This window comes from Coregonus clupeaformis, chromosome 10, assembly GCF_020615455.1.
Source record: "Coregonus clupeaformis isolate EN_2021a chromosome 10, ASM2061545v1, whole genome shotgun sequence".
NCBI classification, from domain to species: Eukaryota; Metazoa; Chordata; class Actinopteri; order Salmoniformes; family Salmonidae; genus Coregonus; species Coregonus clupeaformis.
Window position 1 is genome coordinate 15,597,321 of NC_059201.1, and position 22,233 is coordinate 15,619,553.

The 22,233-nt window shown below is 43.8% G+C and overlaps 1 protein-coding gene across 1 annotated transcript; it reads right to left on the minus strand.

Annotated features, from left to right (window-relative positions):
- LOC121575916 (prostacyclin synthase-like) lies at positions 1–21,884 on the minus strand. The gene is made up of 10 exons (XM_041889208.2): positions 21,728–21,884; positions 20,747–20,870; positions 18,406–18,581; positions 12,496–12,645; positions 7,538–7,665; positions 4,764–4,945; positions 2,911–3,064; positions 2,111–2,292; positions 1,363–1,514; positions 1–989 (listed from the first exon to the last, which is right to left on the minus strand). The coding sequence occupies exons 1-10, from the start codon at positions 21,796–21,798 to the stop codon at positions 839–841; spliced, it is 1,470 nt and encodes a 489-aa protein (XP_041745142.1). The 5' UTR covers positions 21,799–21,884; the 3' UTR covers positions 1–838.
- Between the last annotated feature and the right edge of the window lie 349 nt (positions 21,885–22,233).

Sequence of the window (22,233 nt, forward strand, 5' to 3'; positions counted from 1 at the left end):
CTATGGAGGACTGCTCCTACTAGGGAGTGCCAATATGGCCGACCGGTGGTTTCCAAAGCCTCTCAATGGCCATTACATTGCATCAGCAATCCAGAGTTTATATACGTCATTGGGTACAACATGCTTTACATTTGCAACCTCTTTGTACATGCATAAGCTTACCACTCAATGTTATGCTGCTGGGATCCCCAGAAACCTGTTAGGGGGATATGGACTCAGTAATTTAACGTGTGACTAAAAAGTAGGCCAGCTCTTGTTATTGGTCAACTGGGCTATCAATTTATTTTCAAATGACATATAAATCTAAACTTTCCGTTCACTCTGCCCCTGACCAGCAGGGCAATGTCAGTGTGACGAATGTGTGGTTAGCTCTGTTTAAAGAGCGGCCAGCCACCCCATTACTCTCAAAGCATCTACCAAATAGTTCCCTGATGCAATGCACACAACTGTGATGAGACTGGAGGGGATTTATGACACCATTTAATCACTGGGATAAGCTCCAAATTGTTGTGAACATTAAAAAATATATATATTTGTAATTAGGTGGGGCAAGAGTTTAAATGGAAAGCACTTTAAACACTTCGGGCAGGTTTTATGGAGTCAAGCTAATCATTGATACAATATATTGTATAAACAAAATAGTGAAGAACAAAAACAAACACTTTAAAGTGAAATATATAAATTATAATTCAAGATAAATAGCACAATAACATTACACTGTACATTTGTGTTGGTACAAAAATAGATACAAGACTTTATATGGACATATGTCATAAACACTTTGAAACGAGCATAAATTGATGTCTGTTTTAAGAGATCTCCACACCACTCTGTGTCTTCAATGTGACCGTCTACGTTTATATCTGATGGCCAGGTCTCCTTCAGGCTGCAACATTCCAAACCCATAGCGACTGGTGTTCACCTCTGGCATCTGAGCCTCTGGGTCACACAGCTCCAGTTCCAGATGAGACAGCACCAGGTACACAAACCTGAACACATAGAGAGAGACACAATAGATGAGTTGTTGACATAATACATTACAAACATGCCTAAACTGTAACATTTTCTATTTGCATATACCAGTTTTTGCAAACCCCATTTGTATTTTCCTTTGGAATGGGCTATTTGCATAGCAGTGAAATTCATCTCACTGGAGCCCAATCTTGCATAGACACCTGGAGGAGTCTGCGTAGAAACAGACAGCTGCTAAGCCTTCCATCTCCCTAAATGGCATTTGCTGTGAGGTGAGCTAATCAATTGTCTGTCCCATAATTTAGTTTGTCCCTGACTCTGGTGAGGTGGGGACCTCTGACTTCCTCTGCCCTCCCCTAACACCCACAGGGAACACTCAGAGACACTCACTGTCTGATGGAACTGATAGCAAAGCGTTTGCCCACACAGCCGTTGGTGCCCGCGCCCCATGGCATGGTGTAGTACTTGAGCCGTCTCCCTCCTTTAAAGAAGTCCTTCTTCACAGAGCCGTCCTGGTTGAGGAAGCGGTCATACTTGAATCTCTATGACAGGAAACACAGGGAGGTAAAGCAGTGAATCCAGCTCATACTAACAAATGATGATCACACATGACTGTTCCCAAACGCTTCCTGCTACACACAACCATATCATATCTATTACTACCCCATCATTGACTTCAATTTCCCTGCATATTCCACTAATTGGCTGGTACCGTAGGGTGGAGAAGGACATAGCAATGACAAAGCTGTGTAACTAATTCCCTTCCCACGCCTATTAGCTGTGTTTCTGTGTGTGTTCCTGTGCCGTACCGGCTAATCCTGTAGTGGTCCAGTGTTATGGGTTTAACCTCCCTCCCTCCCTCTCTCCCTCCCTCCCTCCCTCCCTCCCTCCCTCCCTCCCTCCCTCCCTCCGTAATCCAGGGGCACTTTAGAAACCGTGTAGGCGTGCTTCCTCTTTATGTAAACAAACGTCAATGCTTATTACTGTACCTTATCTTCAACCTGTGCTACACAATTAATACAACTAGTGTTGTAGGATTGACAGAACATGCACAGATGGACTTGAAACTAATCTTTAATTGTCCATTAATTAGGGAGTTTGTCTTTGTTAATGTGTGAGAGACAAGTGACATTCATACCTGTGGTTCCTGGTGGATCTCAGGGTCCATCTGAGGGCTAATGAATGGGAACAGACACACTCTGTCCCCACTCCTGAGTTTGTACTCCTGCCCATCAGCCATGTGCAGGGCCTTTGCCTGCACTACCTCTCTGGTAATGAAGGGGGCAGCCCTGAGCCTCAGCGTCTCCTCTAAGGCACTGTCTGGGATGGGGAGGACAAAGAAAAGAAGAGGATGAACACTAATTATGCATATCAAATAAAATAAAATGTTATTGGTCACATACACATATTTTGCAGATGTTATTGCGGGTGTAGCGAAATGCTTGGGGTTATGCAGGGGTTATGTCCTCATAATAGATTCACGAAGGTCATTCTCATTTGAGGACTCCCTGCAGAGGAGTTACACTTTCAAAAGGGCTAAAGTCAGGTTTCTATATTCAGGTTAATGTCATTATTTGCACTAGAGGTTAGACCACCTGTTGATGGTGACATGGGAGCCATTAGCTAATTGAGAGCATCCTTCAGGGTCTGAGCAGGTGGATCTGCCCTGGTCTTTTAGTCATTAGGGCCTCAGGCAAATACTATGTGTGGACACTCACCTGGGAACAGTGTGCATGTGTGTGTGTGTGTGTTGTATGTATCTCTCTTTTCAACTTTCCTCTCCCCCTCTCACCACCTCTCCATCTCTTTTTCCCCTACCCTCATTTCCCTCTCCCTCTCTCTATCATGATTCTAAACAGAAATACTCTGTTCATTAGGGTACATGTGCCCATAGGGATGAAGCTCCTTGTCTTTGTGCAGTAAACAAGAAACACTCACCAAACACAGGCGTGTGCTGTAGCCTGTCCAGTAGGGGACACTGTGCTGAGTCCTGCTCTGAGATCTTGCTGAACTCCTTCCTCACCGCCCTCATGGCCTCAGGATTTGTCAACAGGAAACCCAAGAGCCAGAATGCAGCAGGTCCAACATTACCCTGGCAACAAATAAAGATTGACATGAAGGCAATGATACAGTGAGTTCCCTCTCTGATAGTTCTCACAGAGAGATTGTACAGGTAGCAATTATCTAATCGGAGAAGAGAACATTACATGCCAACTCTTATTATTTTCTCTCATAGTCATGTAGTTCACACAAGGGGCAACCATCACTTGTCTGTACAGTTCAATCACAACGCCTAATGAATTACACTGGTTCCTTTCCTGTGTCTCTATGATAGAGAACCACGTTCTGGCTACTGTCAGGAAGGAAATCCATTAGACACCAAAGAGAGACTCAATATGGAGTGTTTGAGGACAGACTGGCTTGTCCATGGCCATCTCTCTGTGTTTGTACATGATTGGAAAGACCACTGAATTTACATTGCCTCCAGACTAAACAATGTTTGCCATGTAATAAACTGCACAATAGACTATCTAGGAGTTTTATACAATATAATGTAATACCACAAGGAGGAGACTGGGTTTGGTGAGGATATTGTTGGTAACACCTTATGTTCTTCACTAAATTCTTAGGGGAACTTAAAAAAAGGGAACTGAAAGATAGCAATCAAGAGTTGCATGATGATGGTTGATCATGTGTCTGTGGAAAATGTTTGAGGCAGTTATCAGTTCTCAATGGGTGAAGTAATATGTTCTAAGCAGCAGGGTTGGGGTCAATTCCATTTCAATTCAGAAAGTAAACAAAATTCCAATTCCAAATGTTCCTCATTGAAAAGCATTGAAGACAATACCTCCTGAATTGACTGGAATTTAAATGGAATTGACCCCAACCCTGCTAAGCAGAGTGTACTCAGAATGTACTTAGTCTCAGAATATGTTCAGATGCACTTGAAGACACCTTTGTGTTTACAGCCTACTTTTGCCATCTTGGGACACTTTTCTCTACATAAAGAGGCTACACTCAAGTGCACTCTTGTGGTAAAGATGAGTATTACACTCATGTCCATCTTTCTGTTGTGAAGTCCTTATTAGAGCAGGAGGAGCGGACTGTAGTGTCTCTCTGTGACAACAATTCTAGCACGGAAGAGAAATACAGCTTGAGACAATCCCACTGAGGCCATGTGTAGTTGAAGCCCACTGGGACTCGCAGTAGTCTAACATAGGGATAGTATATCTGCCCTCTTACATAACAACTCTAAAATAAGGTCTAACTGTTCTGGGGTTTTTCCATACACTCCAGTGGTTGAGAATACAGCATTAGTATTCATCTTAAAGCACTGCACGTGCTCGTAATTATTTCTAGTTTTTCAAGAATAATCACTTATTATAAAAGTATTCTACAATGGTTGAACAAGGCGTAAAGGTGTGGCTGACAAACAGGCACAGTAGAATCAGAATTTGAGAGGCACACTGTGTTGGAAGCAGAATTTTACAAAGGGTAACCCTAACCAATCGAGACTAGCATCTGACATTGGCATGTGAGAATCTTTGTATTGGAACATTGTCATGTTTAAGATGGCTGCTAGCCAGAAGGGTGTGCCAGAAAGGTGTTGGCCCACCTCCAAAAAGCTATTGAATAGAAAGGAATTTTTGGGTGCAATGGAACAACAGGGATTTTCACCAATCGTTCACGAGACCTGTTCAGAACAGCTATAAATTGCTGGGCAGCCCTTGCTCTGTAACAATGACAGAACACTCACAGGGAAGTGAGTTCGGGGAGTGAATGTGACTCACCTGTGTGGCCCAGAGCTGCAGCAGCAGGGCTCTCCTCTGTGTGTCCTCGTCAGCTCCCTCCTCCTGTAGGAGGTGTCTGTAGCCTCTCAGCCAGGTGCTGGACCCCGAGCCTTCACCCAGCCCCGCCGGGGACAACAGCTCCCACAGACGCACCCGCACACTCTGGGCAGTCCTCTTCTCCTCTGACAGACAGACAGACAGACAGGCAGAGAGACACCCACACAAAACACACAGAGACAGGAACACACACAGGCACAGGAAGGTGAGTCAAGAGTAAACACAAACAAACACACAGGTTAAACAGAGTTAATGTGATTAGTGCCGTGAAATAGTATTTGCCCCCTTTCTGATTTTCTCTATTTTTACATATTTTTGATACTGAATGTTTTGATACTGATCTTCAACCAAAACCGAATATTAAATAAAAAGGAACCTGAGTGAACAAATAACACAACATTTGGAAACTTATTTCATTTATTTAATAAACAAAGTCATGCAACACCCTTACACAGTAGTTGCCCCCTTACACTCAATAACTAGTTGTGCCACCTTTAGCTGCAATGACTGCAACCAAACGGTTCCTGTAGTTGTTGATCAGTCTCTCACATTGCTGTGGAGGAATTTTGGCCCACTCTTCCATGCAGAACTGCTTTAAATCAGAGACATTTGTGGGGTTTCGAGCATGAACTGCTTGTTTCAGGTCCTGCCACAACATCTCAATCGGGTTTAGGTCTGGACTTTGACTAGGCCATTCCAAAACGTTATATTTGTTGCTCTTCAGTAAAAAGGACAGGATTGTGTTGAGGCACAGATCTGGGGAAGGGTACCAAAAAATTTCTGTAGCATTGAAGGTCCCCAAGAACACAGTGGCCTCCATCATTCTTAAATGGAAGAAGTTTGGAACCACCAAGACTCTTCCTAGAGCTGGCCGCCCGGCCAAACTGAGCAATCGGGGGAGAAGGGCCTTGGTCAGGGAGGTGACCAAGAACCCGATGGTCACGCTGACAGAGTTCCTCTGTGGAGATGGAAGAATCTTCCAGAAGGACAACCATCTCTACAGCACTCCATCAATCAGGCCTTTATGGTAGAGTGGCCAGACGGAAGCCACTCCTCAGTAAAAGACACATGACAGCCTGCTTGGAGTTTGCCAAAAGGCACCTAAAGGACTCAGACCACGAGAAACAAGATTCGCTAGTCTGATGAAACTAAGATTGAAGTCTTTGGTCTGAATGCCAAGCATCACATCTGGAGGAAAACTGACACCATCCCTACGGTGAAGCATGGTGGAGGCAGCATCATGCTGTGGGTATGGTTTTCAGCTGCATGGACTGGGAGACTAGTCAGGATTGAGGGAAAGATGAACGGAGCAAAGTACAGAGAGATCCTTGATGAAAACCTGCTCCAGAGCGCTCAGGACCTCAGACTGGGGCGAAGGTTCACCTTTCAACAGGACAACGACCCTAAGCACACAGCCAAGACAAAACGCAGGAGTGGCTTCGGGACAAGTCTCTGAATGTCTTTGAGTGGCCCAGCCAGAGCACGGACTTGAACCCGATCGAACATCTCTAGAGAGTCCTTAAAATAGCTGTGCAGCGACGCTCCCCATCCAACCTGACAGAGCTTGAGAGGATCCGCAGAGAAGAATGGGAGAAACTCCCCAAATACAGGTGTGCCAAGCTTGTAGCGTCATACCCAAGACGACTCTAAGCTGTAATTGCTGCCAAAGGTGCTTCAACAAAGTACTGAGTAAAGGGTCTGAATACTTATGTAAATGTGATATTTAAGTTTTTTATTTTTAATAATTTTGCAAACATTTCTAAAAACCTGTTTTTGCTTTGTCATTATGGGGTATTGTGTGTAGATTGATGAGGGGGAAACAAAACAATTTAATCAATTTTAGAATAAGGCTGTAATGTAACAAAATGGGGAAAAAGTCAAGGGGTCTGAATACTTTCCAAAAGCACTGTATTTTACTAATGTAACTCCACCCATAGATGTAATCATATTAATACAGGTGGAAGAGGTATGTAACATGAGCATGACATAAATTAAGCAATGAGTGAGTCATCGGTGTGACATGCAACATCACTGAGATCCACATGCCATATGAATGGAAAAAGGTGACAATAGTGACACAGGTGGGGCAGATGCTATCAGAAACAGGAGATATGTGGTAGTAAGCCTGGAGGTAAAAACATATACAGTATGTATAGTGAGAGAGGAGTAAAATCAGAGATAAGGGAGTGAAAAGGACAGGTGACAGTGAGAGAATACATAGGTGTGTCAGGTGACATCAGATAGAGCCTGTATGAAACAGGTGTGAGAGTGAGAGGAGACGACATAGGGACCATGAGTAATAAGCCAGTGTGAGTCGGAAATGGGATTCAAACATAAAGTAATTCACTGCAGTGACCGCACCATGGTAACCGAGAATCAAACCTGAAGTCCAATCACTGATGTGGTCACCATAGTGAGTCCATACAATGACAAATATGACAATATCACAAATAGCCAGACGACTCAATGATACAAAAAGCTGAGTCATATAATGTGATAATAATACAGATTGAATGATCCCTCTATTTAGTCTGTTTAATACATCAGGGTAAAACATTCAAACTATAATACCACATTCAAAATTAATTGAGCCCTAAGATCGGACACAATTACTATTTTTATCAACTCCCACATCCAGCTGCCACTGTAATTTTACACAGGTTTAAAACCTTGTAGTTCATTATGTTTCTTTCAGGGACCATGTTTCATGTAGTCACCTGGTTTTAGTGTGGTCCTGGCCATTTTGGTCAGGAGGTTGTCAAACTTCCGGTACTCCTCGTAAACGTCAATGGGGTCTGTTCTGTTGCTTTTCTGCTCCCCTTCGAAATGTGTGAGGTACCCTGCCCTGAGGGAGAGAGAGTGGGTAGGTGAGGGTAGTAGTAGTCACCCTAGTCAGACAGGTTGCCTCCCACAATGTAACAATGTTCCGACATGTTACCATAGGTCTCGGATTTCCGAGACTAGGTGGTATACCAAACAGAGGGAGCTTGCTAATTTAGGTAGCAATTACGCATCGGAAACCATGTCAACGAGTGGTCATTACATTGATTGATGTTGCCTTAAGTGATGGTTAGGATTAATTTCCTATCGATGTAGGACTACCCAACTCACGCTGGTGTCCTCCCACTTAAGGTCAACAGGTACACTTCCTGTGTTCCACCGCTCACCCACTTGATTATTGTTCACAGTGTGGGCCATTACTAGTATAAACTTCTCTCATGCAATAATAAGTCATGGCTACATCATCTGCTTCACATTAGGATGCTGAGTGTTTAAATGACCAACTCAAACATCTCTATAAATAAAAAGCCTTCTAAAGTGTGTAGGCGTGGAAGGGCAGCCTAGAAGCTTAGTGTTTGTGTGAGAGGGAGGCTCAAATAAGCATGGGTGGCACTGCTCTTTCCTTTCATTAAATGCCTCTTATGTGTCATTCAACATTCTTCTTGGTGTATTTACAAACAAAGTGGCTCGTGGAACGGGCTTGTGCGTAAACTGTTTATCCCAGGCATTTGACGTAGGCCCTGGGGGACGCGTGGGTGAATGAGTGAGTGAAGAAGAGAGAGAGAGAGAGAGAGAGAGAGAGAGAGAGAGAGAGAGAGAGAGAGAGAGAGAGAGAGAGAGAGAGAGAGAGAGAGAGAGAGAGAGAGAGAGAGAGAGAGAGAGAGAGAGGAGGGAGGGAAGTATAGTGTAGTGTAACGTTTTTGTGTCCGCTGTGTCGCTGCAAATGCGTGACTACATTTAACATGTTGAGTCCTGATTATTGTGTTAGGATGTTCTGTGACTGCTCTCAGGGAAGGGACTGATAGAAGAACAGAAAGAAGGGAACACTTTGTTACTTTGGCCCAACGTCTAGACACTGTGTGTGCAAGGTCATGATCAGCTTATTGCACCCTGAGAGCAGAGATGCCTAGTTTGTGCATGAGTATAAAGAGTACTGAAGGGAGAGCATCCCATCAGAGCTTCTGACAGACTTGTACTTAGTAAGTTTGTTGTAACCTCTCCGGCTGTGATAATAAAGATCTGTTCATTTAACTTTGACTTTGAGTCCTTAGTGGTAATTCCCACGACAATTTGGCGTCACTAAACAGGATGATTGATTCTACCTGTGGAGCTCGGCAGTGAGGGTTTGTGAGGGAACACCGGTGGCGCATTCCATGTGAAGGCATGCAAGGGAAATTCTCATCTGACCAAAGATGACGAGGACCCGCCCAGACCAGACACTCACTGTGGGCTTCCCGGGAGAAAACACATCATCTACGAGGCCGAGAGGAGGTAGAGGAATGGGAAGAGGCAGAGGGCGAGGAGCGCAAGGCGCCTCTGGAGGGAGAGACCGGAGCTGCTACAACTGTGGCAAGACAGGACATTTTGCAAGGGACTGTCCTGGTGATGGAGATGACCAGGGTGAATGGCGAGGACCACATGAAGATGTAAGGGTTGGAAATCCCTTTGGTGGGCAAAGAACATAGGATGAGGTGGAAACAGAAGCATGCCAGATGCTGAAACTTACCACCTATTCGATTGAAAATCCCCTGATAGAAATTGAAATACTTGGCCAGTAGATTCCATTCAGCTGTCGCTCGTTGTCTCTGATTGGGGATCATACTTAGGCAGCCTATTGGCACTCGTTAGTTGTGGGATCTTGTTCCGTGTTAGAGGCTTGTTTTGTGTTTAGCCTTAGTACTTCACGTTTCGTTTGTTGGTTGTTTTGTTTGTGTGTTTGTAGTTTAAATAAACATGTACGCATTTCACGCTGCGCCTTGGTCTGACCCATCCTTCAACGAATGTGACAGAAGATCCCACCACACACGGACCAAGCAGCGTGCCCAGGAGCAAACACCCTGGACACAGGTGGGGAAGATTTGGTCTTGGGAGGAGATATTTGCGGGAAAAGGACCCTGGGCGAAGAAGGAAGCCCAGGCAGGAGAGGAGCAACGGCAACACAGAAGGCGCCGGCCGAGGAGGAAGCCTGAGTGGCAGCCCCAATAAAAACAATTGGGGGGGGCTAAAGGAGTGGTCGGGGAGCGAGAGAGAAGAGCCCCGACCACTGCACCCGGTGGGTGCCTACGACCATGGGAGGAAGAGTGGGAACAGTTCTATACTGAGGAGTCGGAGGATGACGACGACGATGAGTGTCTGTTCCCTAACTCGTGGGGGCTCCCTAGAATAGAGCGGGAGAGATCCATTCAAGAGGAGGCACTGCAGGAGGCTCGTAGGGAGAAGGAGGAAGTAGAGGCACGGAGAGAGGAGCTGGTTAGGCAATATAAGGAGCGGGGGTTAAAAGAGGAACCCAGGTATGCGGAGAAACGCACTGTATCGCCAGTGCGCATGCACAGCCCAGTGCGTTCTGTGCCAGCGCCCCGCACGTGTCGTGTGAAAGTGGGCAGCCAGGACGGGTTGTGCCAGCTCTCCGCTCCAGACCTCCAGTCCGCCTCCACAGTCCGGTCCAGCCCGTTCCTGTTCCTCGCACCAAGCCAGTGGTGCGTGTTCCCGGTCCGGCCCGTTCCTGCTCCCCGCATCAAGCCAGTGGTGCGTATCGCCAGCCCGGTACGACCCGTTCCTGCTCCCCGCAGCAAGCCAGTGGTGCGTGTTCCCAGTCCGGCCCGGCCCGTTCCTGCTCCTCGCACCAGGCCAGTGGTGCGTGTTCCCAGTCCGGCCCGGCCCGTTCCTGCTCCTCGCACCAAGCCAGTGGTGCTTGTTCCCAGTCCGGCCCGGCCTGTTCCTGCTCCTCGCACCAAGCCAGTGGTGCGTGTCGCCAGTCCGGCCCGGCCCGTTCCTGCTCCTCGCACCAAGGGACTCTTATATGTTGAGTCAGGGTGTGGTGTTCTATGGTGTGTTTTCTATGTTTCAGTCTAGGTGTTGTAGTTCTGTGTTTGGCCGGGTGTGATTCCCAATCAGAGACAGCTGTCGCTCGTTGTCTCTGATTGGGGATCATACTTAGGCAGCCTATTGGCACTAGTTAGTTGTGGGATCTTGTTCCGTGTGGAGGCTTGTTTTGTGTTTAGCCTTAGGACTTCACGTTTCGTTTGTTGGTTGTTTTGTTCGTGTGTTTATAGTTTAAATAAACATGTACGCATTTCACGCTGCGCCTTGGTCTGACCCGTCCTTAAACGAACGTGACACATGTGCGCACTGTTGCGCTTATAATGTCAAGAAATAGCCTAATTGTTTATCAAAATTTTAAGCTAAACGTTCTGATCTGTTGCGTCAGCCACATTGCGTAAAAAAGGTTTTTTGACGCTAGTGGTTGTATTAATTTGGGATCTATCGCATCCCACAACTGTCCCAGACTATGTTTGGAATATTTAGGTCTGCATCAGTGGCTTGTAGGCTATGTGTGGAAGCCAGGAGATACTAAATGTGTTTATGTTAATTAATGGTCAATTACCGTGAGACCAACAGTTATTTGCTTGACAATCACCAGCTGATGAAATTTCGTGACCGCCAGAGCCCTACTAGAGATGCCTTGGTTGTTCTGAATGAGGAAGTGAAAGGACTCCCTGCAAAACAGAGAGGCACTTGACTACTTATTGGCTGGTCAAGGGGGTACTTCTGCACTCATTGGCGACAAATGCTGCACTTTTGTCCCAGATGTGTCATCAAATGTGACAGATCTGGCTAACTACATTGCCACGGTTGCAAAGTCTCATTCCAGGAAATCAGAGTTGGTGTTTCCTGGTTGGCTGAAAGGCCTCTTTGGAGCTTGGGGCTCCCAGATAGTTCCGTGAGTGATAGCTGGAATATTTTGTTTAATGTGTTTGATCATTTTTGCTTTCTTGTTGTAAGGCCATTTGTACTTCCCTGGCAACTCGAGTCTCAGCAACTATCATGTTCAATGCTACTAAAGAAGGTGATACTGATAACGTGCTGTCTCTCCATGAACTCCCCTTTCCCCCTATAATGGATGATGGGCCCTGTGTAGCTCAGTTGGTAGAGCATGGCGCTTGCAACGGCAGGGTTGTGGGTTCGATTCCCACGGGGGCCAGTATGAAAAAAAATAAGGAAAAAAATGTATGCACTCACTAACTGTAAGTCGCTCTGGATAAGAGTGTCTGCTAAATGACTAAAATGTCAAATGTAAATAATATACAATAATTACTTAGTATCCATGTTTGATAAAATACCTGAAGGTTTTAAGTTAGGTTGTTAAACGACAGCAACCTTATAATGTAAAGGGTAACGGAAAAATGATCAAATATGAAGTATTTACTCAATGCACTCCTGATGATAGACTGAATGTATGTTAAGAAGTAAAATACATTTTTGTTATCACATATGGTGTAGTGGACATTTTCTGTGTCCTCTGTGTCTCTGCAAATGCATGTAGCGTGTTGAGTCCTGATTATTGTGTTAGGATGTTATGTGACTGCTCTCAGGGAAGGGACTGATAGAAGAAGAACAGAAAGAAGGGAACACATTGTTACTTTGGCCCAACGTCTAGACACTGTGTGTGCAAGGTCATGATCAGCTTATTGCCCTCTGAGAGCAGAGATGCCTAGTTTGTGCATGAGTATAAAGAGTGCTGAAGGGAGAACATCACTTCAGAGCTTCTGACAGACTTGTACTTAGAATATTCTGTTTGTTGTAACCTCTCCGGCCTTGATAATAAAGATCTGTTCATTTAACTTTAAATCCTTAGTGGTAATTTCCACGACAATTGGAACTCCTCCAAACATACCTGAAGAGAAGACTGTAACAGAAGCTGAAGAGCCCGTCCGTGTTCCAGTCGGTCTGGTTGTGACAGGGCCTCTGGGCTTGCAGCAGCAGGGACTGGAGATGGCAGTGCATGGTGCTGCTCAGGCAGGACAGGCTCTCCCCCTCAAAGTGCCTGAGGACACAAAGGTTTAAGTCAAGAGACTAAGGTCAAGAAAGAGGAACGTTCGTCATCTATGTCATCAAGACCAAACCTGTAATTCACTCCTATCTAAATAATGTCAATGTGGAAAAACACCATAAAACACCTATGGTATTAGCATTAAGAAGCACTATCCTATGTCTGTAGTAAACCTGTGTGGCAGGGTACAAAATGCTGATACTGTGGATTCAAAATCCACTACACAGAGCCAGTGGTCTATGCACTGTATAGCCAGAAAAAAAGCACTACACAATGACGATATGGCTGAGATAGACTGAGGTAGTTCCACAACAGTGCCCAGCAACAGCATGGTGTGAGGTGAGTGCATGTGTGGTATGCACCAGGGGTTGGAACTGGTTCAGGGAACAGAAAAGAAAAGAAAACAGGAAAATAAAGACTTTTTTTTCAAGGAACAGAAATGGAACCTGGAACAAAAGTGATCCATACAGTTCCGGAACAGAACCGTTATTTTAAAAGCATGGGAACCGGTTAATAACGTTATTTTACGTTCCAGGCATTTTTTTATAGTCCCATAACAAAACGCCTATGCAAAGTCATCACTCTGTCACTCAGAAACTTATTCCAGTATCTGTCTGCAAGATTAAAAAACTACAAAAAGGTAAGACGTATTTTTTATTCTGGTGCCGCTCTGCACACAAGCTTGATAGCTAGCTCAAGCTTGTTAGCTAGCTAGCTCAAAGGACTTTCAAAGTTCCTCCATAGAAGCCGCTCCTCCTACACTACCGTTCAAAAGTTTGGGGTCACTTAGAAATGTTGAAATCACATGAAATTAGTTTGAATAGGAAATATAGCAAAATGCATAGGAAATGTAGTCATTGACAAGGTTAGAAATAATGATTTTTAATAGAAATAATAATTGTGTCCTTCAAACTTAGCTTTCATCAAATAATCCTCCATTTGCAGCAATTACAGCCTTGCAGACCTTTGGCATTCTAGTTGTCAATTTGTTGAGGTAATCTGAAGAGATTTCACCGCATGCTTCCTGAAGCACCTCCCACAAGTTGGATTGGCTTGATGGGCACTTCTTACATACAGTGAGGGAAAAAAGTATTTGATCCCCTGCTGATTTTGCACGTTTGCCCACTGACAAAGAAATGATCAGTCTATAATTTTAATGGTAGGTTTATTTGAACAGTGAGAGACAGAATAACAACAAAAAAATCCTGAAAAACGCATGTCAGAAATGTTATGAATTGATTTGCATTTTAATGAGGGAAAAAAGTATTTGACCCCTCTGCAAAACATGACTTAGTACTTGGTGGCAAAACCCTTGTTGGCAATCACAGAGGTCAGACGTTTCTTGTAGTTGGCCACCAGGTTTGCACACATCTCAGGAGGGATTTTGTCCCACTCCTCTTTGCAGATCTTCTCCAAGTCATTAAGGTTTTGAGGCTGACGTTTGGCAACTCGAACCTTCAGCTCCCTCCACAGATTTTCTATGGGATTAAGGTCTGGAGACTGGCTAGGCCACTCCAGGATCTTAATGTGCTTCTTCTTGAGCCACTCCTTTGTTGCCTTGGCTGTGTGTTTTGGGTCATTGTCATGCTGGAATACCCATCCACAACCCATTTTCAATGCCCTGACTGAGGGAAGGAGGTTCTCACCCAAGATTTGACGGTAAATGGCCCCGTCCATAGTCCCTTTGATGCGGTGAAGTTGTCCTGTCCCCTTAGCAGAAAATCACCCCCAAAGCATAATTTTTCCACCTCCATGTTTGACGGTGAGGATGGTGTTCTTGGGGTCATAGGCAGCGTTCCTCCTCCTCCAAACACGGCGAGTTGAGTTGATGCCAAAGACCTCGATTTTGGTCTCATCTGACCACAACACTTTCACCCAGTTATCCTCTGAGTCATTCAGATGTTCATTGGCAAACTTCAGACAGGCATGTATATGTGCTTTCTTGAGCAGGGGGACCTTGCGGGCGCTGCAGGATTTCAGTCCTTCACGGCGTAGTGTGTTACCAATTGTTTTCTTGGTGACTATGGTCCCAGCTGCCTTGAGATCATTGACAAGATCCTCCCGTGTAGTTCTGGGCTGATTCCTCACCGTTCTCATAATCATTGCAACTCCACGAGGTGAGATCTTGCATGGAGCCCCAGGCAGAGGGAGATTGACAGTTATTTAGTGTTTCTTCCATTTGCAAATAATCGCACCAACTGTTGTCACCTTCTCACCAAGCTGCTCGGCGATGGTCTTGTAGCCCATTCCAGCCGTGTGTAGGTCTACAATCTTGTCCTTGACATCCTTGGAGAGCTCTTTGGTCTTGGCCATGGTGGAGAGTTTGGAATCTGATTGATTGATTGCTTCTGTGGACAGGTGTCTTTTATACAGGTAACAAGCTGAGATTAGGAGCACACGCTCCTAATCTCAGCTCGTTACCTGTATAAAAGACACCTGGGAGCCAGAAATCTTTCTGATTGAGAGGGGGTCAAATACTTATTTCCCTCATTAAAATGCAAATCAATTTATAACATTTTTGACATGCGTTTTTCTGGATTTTTTTGTTGTTATTCTGTCTCTCACTGTTCAAATAAACCTACCATTAAAATTATAGACTGATCATTTCTTTGTCAGTGGGCAAACGTACAAAATCAGCAGGGGATCAAATACTTTTTTCCCTCACTGTACCATACGGTCAAGCTGCTCCCACAACAGCTCAATAGGGTTGAGATCCGGTGACTGTGCTGGCCACTCCATTATAGACAGAATACCAGTTGACTGCTTCTTCCCTAAATAGTTCTTGCATAGTTTGGAGCTGTGCTTTGGCTCATTGTCCTGTTGTAGGAGGAAATTGGCTCCAATTAAGCGATGTCGACAGGGTATGGCATGACATTGCAAAATGGAGTGATAGCCTTCCTTCTTCAAGATCCCTTTTACCCTGTACAAATCTCCCACTTTACCACCACCAAAGCATCCCCAGACCATCACATTGCCTCCACCATGCTTGACAGATAGCATCAAGCACTCCTCCAGCATCTTTTCATTTGGTCTGCGTCTCACAAATGTTTTCTTTGTGATCCGAACACCTCAAACTTCGATTCGTCTGTCCATAACACTTTTTCCCAATCTTCCTCTGTCCAGTGTCTGTGTTCTTTTGCCCATCTTAATCTTTTTTTTATTGGCTAGTCTGAGATATGGCTTTTTCTTTGCAACTCTGCCTAGAAGGTCAGCATCCCAGAGTCGCCTCTTCACTGTTGATGTTGAGACTGGTGTTTTGTGGGTACTATTTAATGAAGCTGCCAGTTGAGGACCTCTGAGGCGTCTGTTTCTCAAACTAGACACTATTGTATATGTCCTCTTGCTCAGTTGTGCACCGGGGCCTCCCACTCCTCTTTCTATTCTGGTTAGAGCCAGTTTGCGCTGTTCTGTGAAGGGAGTAGTACACAGTGTTGTATGACATCTTCAGTTTCTTGGCAATTTCTTGCATGGAATAGCCTTAATTTCTCAGAACAAGAATAGACTGATGAGTTTCAGAAGAAAGTTATTTGTTTCTGGCCATTTTGAGCCTGTAATCGAACCCACAATTGCTGATGCTCCAGATAGTCAACTAGTCTCAGGAAGGCCAGTTTTATTGCTTCTTTAATCAGCACAACAGTTTTCAGCTGTGCTAACATAGTTGCAAAAGGGTTTTCTAATGATCAATTAGCCTTTTAAAATGATAAACTTGGATTAGCAAACACAACGTGCCATTGGAACACAGGACTGATGGTTGCTGATAATGGACCTCTGTACCCCTATGTAGATATTGCATACAAAATCTGCCATTTACAGCTACAATAGCCATTCACAACATTAACAATGTCTACACTGTATTTCTGATCAATTTGATATTATTTTAATGGACAAAGAAATTGCCTTTCTTTCGAAAACAAGGACATTTCTAAGTGACCCCAAACTTTTGAACGGTAGTGTATGTATAATTATGTGGACCTAATTCAGATAATGCATGTCAAAACAAGATGCCCAGTGCTTCAAGCCTCCTCCTCAAACTTTTTTATCAGCATGGCCTTATTTCTATTACAGCATATTGGATGACTGTCATTCATATTCCATTCACCCAGCTCAATGTAACATCGATACGTTTCGGTACTCAAATGTTCCCTGTACCCATCATGAGGCTGCTACAACCTATAAATGAGTTTACAACGTAGATGCACAGGTCAAGATAATTTTTTGTAGTCAAGATGACTATAAATGTAGATATATTTATCCTCGTTTTGTTCCGTTTGCTTCCGTTTAAGAAACAATTACAACAGAATTGGCGGAATGAATGCACCCCTGATCACACGCAAACACAGTTAACTTTCATAGCAGCCACATAAAAACAGCATGATCGCTTTGCTCATTGTATATATAATTGCTTCTCACAACTATCTATGCGCTCTCCTCCTCTCACCTTTTACCTTCGCTTGTGGACTTCAGTGCACAACACATCGGCTGTCTGTGACCAGGCGAAAAAACCTTTCCAAGCCAAACCTTCATATCATGACCACTAACCGCTACACACACATCGTTGTCACGTCATAGTCAACATACCTACTACAATCATGCACTACAGCGTAAAGTCAGAAAGCAGTTTAGCAGTTACACCGGTGGGCCCTGGTGGCAATAAATTAATAAAACCAAAAGCGAGCTAGCTAACATAGCATCCCTCTCTGTTTGAGCCGAGTGTTTGAGTAGGCTAAACTAGCTAGCTGCATTCGCTAGATAAGTGAAAGTAAAAAAAAAAATACAACCAAATATAGCTAGCTAGCGCTCTCTCTCTCTCTCGCTCTCGGAAGAAATTCATTTGTTCAAAACTTTTCAACTATTGTCTTTATCTCTCTTTGAGTCAACTACTCACCACATGTTATGCACTGCAGTGCTAGTTAGCTGTAGCTGGGTGGATAACATGTCAGTTCATGCCGCAAGAGCTCTGATAGGTTGGAGGACGTCCTCCGGAAGTTGTCATAATTACTGTGTAAGTCTATGGAAGGGGGTGAGAACCATGAACCTCCTAGGTTTTTTATTGAAGTCAATGTACCCAGAGAAGGACAGAAGCTAGCTGTCCTCCGGCTACACCATGATGATACCCTACAGAGTGCTGCTGAGGCTACTGTAGACCTTCATTGCAAAACATTGTGTTTTAGAAATGTCCTTTTAATTTGGTGACGTGAATATATTTAGTATAATTTTTTCTAAAAAGGATAACTTTTAATATTTCACTGAGGCAGATGGTCCTCCCCTTCCTCCTCTGAGGAGCCTCCACCTGGCATACACATATTTTGCAGATGTTATCACGGGTGTAGCGAAATGCTTATGTTCCTAGCTCCAACAGCGCAATAATACCCAACAAGAAAAGTTGTCTAGGAGCTAGGAACACAGTGACCATGTCTGTCAGCGCGATCTTGCTCACCATCTTATGCAGATGGTAGGGATATCTGTGATGGTGGATGTAGTAATCCCTGGTCCCAGACACCTCTCTGTCTCAGGGAGGGAAACATGTTGATTTAGACTACGGTGGAGCCAGGCAGCAACATCACACAGAGTTGTGTATTATGCCTGTGTAAGGATCCAGTTATTGGCTGGATAATGCTGTCCTCAATTGTCTTTAAAAAAAAAAGTAATTTGTAACTCTCTGACCGTATCGATGGGCATGTAGAGCTGTTTTTTTGGGCTGGCCCACATAAAAGAGTGTGTGACACTGTAATAGGGATAAGGATAGGGACGTACTGTTTCATCATGGCCTTCTCTACAGCAGGGTTGTGATGGGGGAGCCGCAGGCTAAAGATCCTGTCCATGAGAACCTGCGCGTAGCGTGTGAAGTCAAGTGACACAGAGTCCTCTATCACAGCATCATAAGAGCTGGGGTCCAGCAGCACTGTCACATAACGTCCAGCCACACGCACCTACACACACACACACACACACACAGAGAGAGAGAAATACACAGAAGTAATCAGGATGACACACCAACACTCACCCTGAATGGTGAAGAATTGAATCCACTGTAGATGTATTCGAGAATTAAGGCAAGAACAGGCAGGTAAAGATGATCAGGTTAAGGTACATTTACATACAGTGAGGGAAAAAAGTATTTGATCCCCTGCTGATTTTCTATGTTTGCCCACTGACAAAGAAATGATCAGTCTATAATTTTAATGGTAGGTTTATTTGAACAGTGAGAGACAGAATAACAACAAAAAAATCCAGAAAAACGCATGTAAAAAATGTTACAAATTGATTTGCATTTTAATGAGGGAAATAAGTATTTGACACTCTTAAAGGGAGTGCTCCTAATCTTAGCTTGTTACCTGTATAAAAGACACCTGTCGACAGAAGCAATCAATCAGATTCCAAACTCTCCACCATGGCCAAGACCAAAGAGCTCTCCAAGGATGTCAGGGACAAGATTGTAGACCTACACAAGGCTGGAATGGGCTACAAGACCATCGCCAAGCAGCTTGGTGAGAAGGTGACAACAGTTGGTGCGATTATTTGAAAATGGAAGAAACACAAAATAACTGTCAATCTCCCTCTGCCTGGGGCTCCATGCAAGATCTCACCTCGTGGAGTTGCAATGATCATGAGAACGGTGAGGAATCAGCCCAGAACTACACGGGAGGATCTTGTCAATGATCTCAAGGCAGCTGGGACCATAATCACCAAGAAAACAATTGGTAACACACTACGCCATGAAGGACTGAAATCCTGCAGCGCCCGCAAGGTCCCCCTGCTCAAGAAAGCACATATACAGGCCCATCTGAAGTTTGCCAATGAACATCTGAATGATTCAGAGGATAACTGGGTGAAAGTGTTGTGGTCAGATGAGACCAAAATCAAGGTCTTTGGCATCAACACAACTCGCCGTGTTTGGAGGAGGAGGAATGCTGCCTATGACCCCAAGAACACCATCCTCACCGTCAAACATGGAGGTGGAAACATTATGCTTTGGGGGTGTTTTTCTGCTAAGGAGACAGGACAACGATGGACGGGGCCATCTACCGTCAAATCTTGGTTGAGAACCTCCTTCCCTCAGCCAGGGCATTGAAAATGGGTTGTGGATGGGTATTCCAGCATGACAATGACCCAAAACACACGGCCAAGGCAACAAAGGAGTGGTTCAAGAAGAAGCACATTAAGGTCCTGGAGTGGCCTAGCCAGTCACCAGACCTTAATCCCATAGAAAATCTGTGGAGGGAGCTGAAGGTTAGAGTTGCCAAACGTCAGCCTCGAAACCTTAATGACTTGGAGAAGATCTGCAAAGAGGAGTGGGACAAAATCCCTCCTGAGATGTCTGCAAACCTGGTGGCCAACTACTAGAAACATCTGACCTCTGTGATTGTCAACAAGGGTTTTGCAGAGGGGTCAAATACTTATTTCCCTCATTAAAATGCAAATCAATATAACATTTTTGACATGCGTTTTTCAGGATTTTGTTGTTGTTATTCTGTCTCTCACTGTTCAAGTAAACCTACCATTAAAATTATAGACTGATCATGTCTTTGTCAGTGGGCAAACGTACAAAATCAGCAGGGGATCAAATACTTTTTTCCCTCACTGTAGATGATATTGAGGATAGTGTTTATATCCTCCTGAGACCCGAAAAAAAGTGTTTGGGGTGAAAAGAAAACATGCTACCAAGATTATTTTTTATATTGTTATTTATTTTATATAGTTGCGGCATCCGGTTGTCCACTACAGAGGACATTTCTTGATAAGCTCTTATTTAGCTCTTATTTAAATGTCAAAAAAATATATTACACAGTCCTGACAACTCACTTAACTATTCCTGAGATATTCACTTACTAGAAAACAATTTGAATATCAAACTCGCAAAAATAATCATTAATAATTACACATTTCTTTTCAAATTTCATTTTTTTAAAGAACCTGGAAGATAAAGTTGTCAAGGTCACACCCTCACACGTGATATCATTGAAAAGCCCAGAATGTCCTCTCAAAGGACTTAATACTGTGGTTTGTATGGCCTTAGAGATATGGACCAAGAACTGGTGTCCACTAGAGGACAAAAAATTATTGCTGGGTCTCAGGAGGATATTGCCATTCTTACCGTGAAGATATCGCCATGCTTCACCTTCATACGGGTTAGGAACATGGCAGCATCTCTTCCAAACTCAAGGGCATGGCCTAACCATGGAATAACTCCTTTGTCTAAAGGTGGCTCTTTCTCTGACCTGTATAGAAAAGAACAGAATGCAATTAATTTTGAAAAGCTAATATTCACACCTATATTTGTTCATACCAAAATTACTGATTGCACATATTTTGTCTTTTAATATAGTAACTGTACCGAAAATCAATTGATTCAATATTTACATGCTTGGCTCATATCAGTACATTGTGTGACACAGCTGTGAGTAAAATATATACAGCTTTTCCAGGAAGTTTTAAAGCTCTCCCAATAACATTTAGAATAGAAAGAGCCCATCAATTCTTCACAACCAAGGATACAGCAACAAGGATGAAAACAGATGTGCCTTCATAAACCTTTGACACAAGATCTTTGAGACACGCAAGTTTACATTTAACTGGCCAGTGGAAATAGTCCTTAAATCGACAGAAGTTTAGAAGGTTGGCTGTTTAACCACATTCCAAACACAGCGTTGAGTGGGAGGGTAAATGGTTATAGAACAGGCCACTAAACTAACAGATTAAGTAATGTTGTTTAGTTCTTATAGTAAATCCCTTGGTTTTTGGTTAAACTCAGAATTATCTAAATTGTGCCTCTCAAAAATGATTGACAGGCGACAGCTCATTTATATATCGCTCAATACAACTATGATATTATCAAGATCTATTTAGATTATTTTAGGTTTATGGTAAATACAACTTTATGCTGGGTTAGTTTATGCTGGGTAGGCAATACATATATTAATAAGTAGGCTACGCAAATATGTGCACAGGTGAAAACAAGTTTGAAAAGGCTACAATACAGTATTATACAGAAAGCATGCATGCTATGTTCAATGTATGCATTAAAAGCGTAGGAATTAACTCGAATAAAACACTAATTTTAGAAAAGTGTACTCACCTGGAGCGTTTCAAAACAAGTATGAATAAGAGAAGGATGCCCTGGACAATCAAAAGTATCGTCCAAATCATAGCTCGTTGTCTTGACAGACGTACCTGCACGTTGGTGCGCAGCAGTGAAAACGTATGAATAATGGATGATTACAGGGTCCACCTGATATAGTGCTGTTTTATGTCATCCGATGACAGCGTTTCAGGGTGTTCCCGACGTCACCCTGTATATTTCCTTAAAAGCCAATTTATGCTTGATCCGAAAATGTGGACAGAGGCTTCGTATGGAGGGTGTGACGCAATTGCATAGCCTCTGGAGGCATGCAGAGGCCAAATCAAGCTCTGTACCGCATTGCTGTGCGCCTCTCAAATTTTGTTACAATGCGGAGGGCTCCATATACAGTGGGGAGAACAAGTATTTGATACACTGCCGATTTTGCAGGTTTTCCTACTTACAAAGCATGTAGAGGTCTGTAATTTTTATCATAGGTACACTTCAACTGTGAGAGACGGAAT